Genomic DNA, 6,000 nt, shown 5'->3' with positions numbered 1-6,000 from the left:
TAGCATAGAAATCTGTAACAAGGGATTAAACCACTTAACCTGCGATGGCAGCAAACTGAGCCTATTATTACTTCTATCCTTGTTAGTCACCGAGAACAAGTGATCGCTCTTCTTTATAGAAGTCTTTTCATATGGTTCATGAGTGTCGTCACGTTCCCTCTGAGCTTCTTCAGTCTTATCCTAAATACAGCTAGGTCCTTCTGCTTGATTCTTATGAGTCTTTTGGGGTTGGTTTGTTCATTTGCTTGTGTCTTTAAACTCAATGATTCCTGTTGTTGTCAGTTAAATTCTTTAAGAGTGGGTGCTCCAGACCTGGCCACAGTACTCCAAAAGTGGACAGACTATTCCAGTTGAAGTCCTTCCAGAGATGTGTTTGCTGGAGTGGAAGGGAATTATATCTAAGACATTTCCCTTATTTGCAAGAGCAACAGATTGTTGACATATTTGCTTTATGATTGGGACCATTTTCTACAGTACTGCTTAGCCAGTTATTCCCTATTTTGTATTTGTGCTTTTGTCACTTTGCTTTATTGAATTTCATCTTCATTTCAGATCATTTCTGCAATCTATCAAAATAATTTTGATTTCCAATTCTGTCCTGCAAAGTATCTGCACCCTCTCTTGAGCGTGGTTTCATGTACAGACTTCTTACATGAACTCCATTCTGCCTTCCAAGTCATTAAACAAAAATAAAGGAATTTGGAGAAAATGCCATAGGCTCAGTTGGCCTTATATTCCTGTTGCAAGATCTATTTTGGTTCAGCAATCACCATCACAAGCAAGTAGAAAAGCCTCATTTGGCTTGCAGACTGTTAATCATGTAAGTGTGTAAGGTGTAAAGAAGAACCCAGCTTGACTCTCAGATCACACAGTGAATATGTGGGCCTATTAGACAGAGGGAGAAAAAGAACATCATTGTACTTAAAATCTGATTACATTTGCCAAAGAAATCAGAGTCAGGAAAAAATATTGAAACCCTAGGATTCCATTTACTTGGAGACCCTATTCAGAGTTGAGCCAAGCTTCAAATTACAAATAATACCGGGGGTGGAGGGGATCAGAGGGAACAATGGCATTTGTGGCAGAAGACATTTTGCTGCTTGGGTAGCTGGCTACAGCAGCATGGCATCTTCACTTCTGACCCAACTTGCTGGCTGTCTCTGCCCTCTTCTCTCCTTTGACCCATTCCTTAAGTTTATTTTAAGACAAAATATTTTTAAAGTATTAATTTTTTTGTGTGTTATGTTTAGGCCATTATTTCAATGTTTGAGCGGGTGAGTGCACTACGTGAAAGGGAGGTTGCCATGGTAATTTCTCATTATTGTTGAATAGAAAAATAATTACTCTGGCAAAATCCCCCGTAACCTGTCAGAGCATAAGTTAAAGATGCCTGGGGGCAGCCTTGCCTTCACCATCCCCTTTTTGCAAGAAAGAGGGGATGATTTTATGATTCTTCTTTTTGTAATAACTGGGTCCTTTTTCAGCTTGGCTAGGGGACACCTCATTTGGTTTTGTTCACCATTTGGCTGTGAGAGTAGTTGGGCCCACCTGTGACAAGGGCGGAGCAGAGAATTAATCAGCACAGTGTATCCAAGCTTGACAGAGGATTTATATATTCTATTAAGGTTTGGGTTATTTTTTTGTGGGTGGGATGTTGCATTTTCTGCTTTTCCTTCTTCCTGACATAAAATATGCAAAAGCGTAAGATAAAGACCTTGGACAGTATTCAAATTGTGACAGAGTCTGGATATTTCATCTCTTCAGGGAGGGAATCCACAGTAATTCTGTGTCCACATTTTCCTTGACTTCAGACTTCTTGGAAGCAAGAGTGAGTGCAAATATGTGTGGTTTTGAGGTGAGGCCCTGCACTTTCCTGGCTCTTCTCTGTCTTTCCCGGGTGCATTTGCATCCCGACTATGTGATACTCCGCTTTTGCCTTCAGGGTCATTCGATGCTGCATGAGTAGCTCCAGTGATACTCAACTACTGAGTTAACAAGAGCTGCAAATGTGGTATGTGACTTTGCTTCAATCCTTCCCTCCCCTCTTTCTTCCCTATGACAAGTATATCCAAAAGATCCCAGTTAAGCAATACTTCAGCCTCTCTTGGCAAATGGCAGAGCATGGTAACTTGTAATTACTTGTTGGACAATACACTCTCGTATGGGCTAATAATGTCACCCACCAGGCTGTCCCAAGTGATGGGTTGGTGCACAGAGGTGTGTTGCTAGAAGCTGGTTGTTGGGCTTCTGTTGAACAGCTATATATATATTACTTACCATTGTGGCTACTCAGATCGTCAACGTAGTGATGCTTGCATGTGGAAAGACTCATGAGGTTTACACCAGCAAAGAGGAAAGAGCAGCAGCTCTCTGTGACAACAGATTTCTAAGATGTATGGATGGTTTTGATGCCTCTGTGTGTGACTGAACTTTGAGCAAGTACCACAGGACTGTGCTACTCCTTGTCCTGCTGCTGGCGGGTGGGATGAGCCTTGACAAGGAAGGTGAATTATAGGCTCTCACCCAGCCAAGAAGTCTCTCAGGGATCTCTGATAGGAGCTGGAATGCTAAAACCTGTCCTTACCATTTCTTCATTGGATGCTTGGCAAAAATCAAACTAAAGTTGTAAAGCAGGAAAAATACCCTGGTCAGCAGTTTGGAGTGAAATCCAATAGTAATGTCTTTAGCAAAAACAGGAGCAGAACTAAAAAACCCAGATAATTTTTTCTCTGCATGTGTACATAGAATGAATATGAGAGATGCATGTTTTGTCTTAAATTGGCATTTTATCTGAGGGTTTTTTCCCCTGTGACGGTAACAAATGTTTTCTGGCTTATTTCTATATTGCTCAGGCATTAAGAGGTACTCAGTGCTCACTACACTGAATGAACCTGGCCCTGCACGCTGGGAAGGTAGCTGCCGTGAGTGGGATAGAGTGGTTCTGAGGAGTGCGACTGGGGCATCTTCAGAAGTGGATTTCTAGCTCTGTTGCTGATTGTGTGTGCTGCAAGTGATTTAAATCTCGGGGCCTCAAAGGAGCAGAATAGACTGCACCAAACAGTTTAAATCCAGCTATTAAATATAACTGTAGCTTTTGAATGAAGCAAATGGTGGATTGTGTTGTTGCCTGACTTCTCTGAAAACCCTTGCAAGCTGCACCGCTTGCACAGGTGCTAGACATTGAGGTTTGGGTGCCTGTTGTTGATCACCCAGGTCTGAAAATGCCTGGTTCAATTGTCCAACCCAACAGAGCACCTGTAGTGGTGTATGGTATATACTTTACATTGTACACTGTATTAATAATTTCTATGTTCCAGCTACGTGTATTACTGTAAGTCTAGGTATACACAGGTCATCTTAAAATACTGTTTTCACTTCATGTATCACACTGAAAAGTAAAGATTTCTCACAACAATTACATTTAAGTAACTAGCTGGTATTTAATTGACCTGCAGTAGCATTGTATTTATATTAAATGCATTGGAGTGGAATGGCTATTATATTTAGTTTCTAAATAACTTTCTTGTCAGCTCATGCTGATAATCGGGTTATATAGCATTATAGAATTAAGTACTGAGTTTTTTTCATTATTAGGACCAAGCATTTGAAATACACAGCCCAGAAGAGGGGGGGAAATACATAATTGCTTTATTTGCAAATGATTTATAAACCCATTTTTTAACACTTGAAGAAAAACATGGATTTATGAAAATGAAAGTTTTTACGTATTTAGTGTGCTCAATAAAATGACAGTTTATTGTATAATCAAATAAACATTTTAGCTTTTTTCTTAAATTAGAACTAGAACTTTATCTAGGAAAATTAGTTTGAAATATCACGTAGATATCTACACCCCAAAACCATAGGTGAAGAAGTGCAAACTATGTGTGATCCTGTCAAATTTCTTTTACAAAGGATGAACATATTTTCATTTTGCCTCCTGTTAAGTAAATGATCTGTTGCTTCCTAGGATAGTGACAACCTCTGGTGGGATGCCTTTGCAACTGAATTTTTTGAAGATGATGCAACCTTAACCCTTTCATTTTGTTTGGAAGATGGACCAAAGCGATACAGTAAGAGATATATTTTTTGTTCTAATTTTAAGCCTGACTTTCTAAACACAATTTATCTGTAAGAGACACATGCAACCCTGGCAATGCCAAAGTCACTGGTTTGTATTCAGTGACCGTCAAGTTCCTTTAAAGAATTGCATGGGTTGGGAATCCATTTTTTTGTGAAATTCCCTTGAATTTTATTACATGAAAACAAATTATTTCCTAGTGGAGGAGAGCAAATAATACAAATAATCTTTGGTATTTTTTAATTAGTTTGCTGTGGCTGTGCTTGTACTCTTTGTTACTTTGTTTTTCACAAACATTCAAGTGCCGAGTCTTGTGGGCAAAATTGTTCACAGAAAGGGAACTTTATAGCAAATTTCAGTTTTGTTGTTGGAAGACCTTCTAGATTTAAACAGGGGTCAGAAGAAAAAAAATACCAAAAGCTATATCCTTGCTGCTGTAGATAATCATTATTCCATCAGCTGTGTGGATCTGTGCTGTTTGCACACATTAAGGACCTGCCCTGGATATTGTCTGAATAGCAGTGGAAGTCTAGAATACTCTCAATCAAGCACTAAATGAAAGCTTGAATAAAAGTGAAGCAGTGAATAAATCTGATGGCATTGGTATCCATTGCCTGCATACGCTGAGCAGGAAAAAGGGGTAAAATTCATTGAACAAATTGTTTGAAGTGAATAATTCACTCAGCTTTAGCACTAAGCAAGAGAGAGATAAGCAAACATTGAAAAACTGCATTGCCAATTGTTTCACTCCGTTCAGAGTGACCCCTGCTTCACAGTGACAGCTTGTGCTCTCTGCTTAATGTTCTGAATGTTGCGAGGTTCTTCTTTTTCATGAGAGTGACTGATTGTCAGCGTATCACTCACATACTTCTAATTCCTTTTATCAATTATCTCAGGTATTTATTTGACAAGTGTTGCCTTCTCCTGGAGAAAAAATAACAGCCACTTTGAACACGCGTTCTGGGATTAGTGTTGACAGAATTACAGTTTCTTGCCTTTCAAAGCAAGTGATAACTCTGTAAAGGTCCTCAAATTACAGCCTATAGCAACGGTGGTAACAGCTGATCTGTCCTGATTAGGTTGAGTCAACTTGTCAGATATCAGATTTGGTAGTTGTGTTATCAGTCCAGAAGGCACAGATACATCAGCAAAAAAGCAATTAATGTCCAGTTAGATCAGCAGGAGTTGTGTTTCTGGAAAACAGTGCTGCATATGAAAGAATTTGTCAAAGAGTAAAATATTCCTGTTGTCACAAATGCTTGATAATGGTTGTGCTATCTGTAACTGGGACAGTTTGGTACGGGGCAACACTGTGATTCTTAACATTGTTGCTGATAAGCGTGATTGAAAGATCAAATTACTGTAGGCACGTTTTTAAAAGCCAATAGTACACAGGATTTTTCCTTTGGTTTTAATTTCTGACCTCTGCACAAACTGTTGTTGCTTTTTGTGTTATTCTCAGCACCTGGAATTAAAGCTCAGCACTTAGGGCTCTTTCTGTTCATTCACGTTTCCTTTCCTTCGTTAGTAAATATTTATGTAATTCTGAACTACAGTATTAGTGATTCTTTCTGACATGAGCAGTATTCTCAGTTCGTGATACTCTAAAGAGCATGCTTGGGCTGTTCCAATCTGGGACTTCTGTTGCCATCTCAGCAGGCTTTGAGAGCAGCCTTGCGGGTGCCAGGTTGTCCAAGTCCCTGCTCAGGGATACCTCCAGCATTGCTTGGGGAGGGTGCAGAGTGGAGGTTGTGTGTTAAGAGCAACCCTCTCTTCCTACCAGGGAAGTTTGTGTCTGAAAATATGTCCAGGAGTTGAGAACAGAGCAGTCTGCTCCCCTTTGGGTGCGAACATTAGTAGAAAATTGCTTCTACCTGTAGCAGGTCTTCGCTGAGCACAGAGACCTGATCGAGGTCTCC

At 39.9% G+C, this 6,000-nt stretch overlaps 1 protein-coding gene across 3 annotated transcripts in view; it reads left to right on the top strand.

The window, feature by feature from the left end:
• LDB2 (LIM domain binding 2) overlaps nt 1-6,000 on the top strand; it is a 224,910-nt gene that overhangs the window by 73,999 nt on the left and 144,911 nt on the right. For all 3 annotated transcript variants that reach the window (XM_009887633.1, XM_009887632.1, XM_009887631.1), the window contains exon 2: nt 3,971-4,073. In XM_009887633.1, coding sequence (XP_009885935.1) covers nt 3,971-4,073 — 103 coding nt within the window. The remainder of the gene's footprint in view (nt 1-3,970; nt 4,074-6,000) is intronic.

This window comes from Charadrius vociferus, unplaced genomic scaffold (genome assembly GCF_000708025.1).
Source record: "Charadrius vociferus isolate BGI_N301 unplaced genomic scaffold, ASM70802v2 scaffold306, whole genome shotgun sequence".
NCBI classification, from domain to species: Eukaryota; Metazoa; Chordata; class Aves; order Charadriiformes; family Charadriidae; genus Charadrius; species Charadrius vociferus.
The sequence above is the reverse complement of the archived record's forward strand: the minus strand, read 5'-3'. Positions and strand labels throughout refer to the sequence as shown.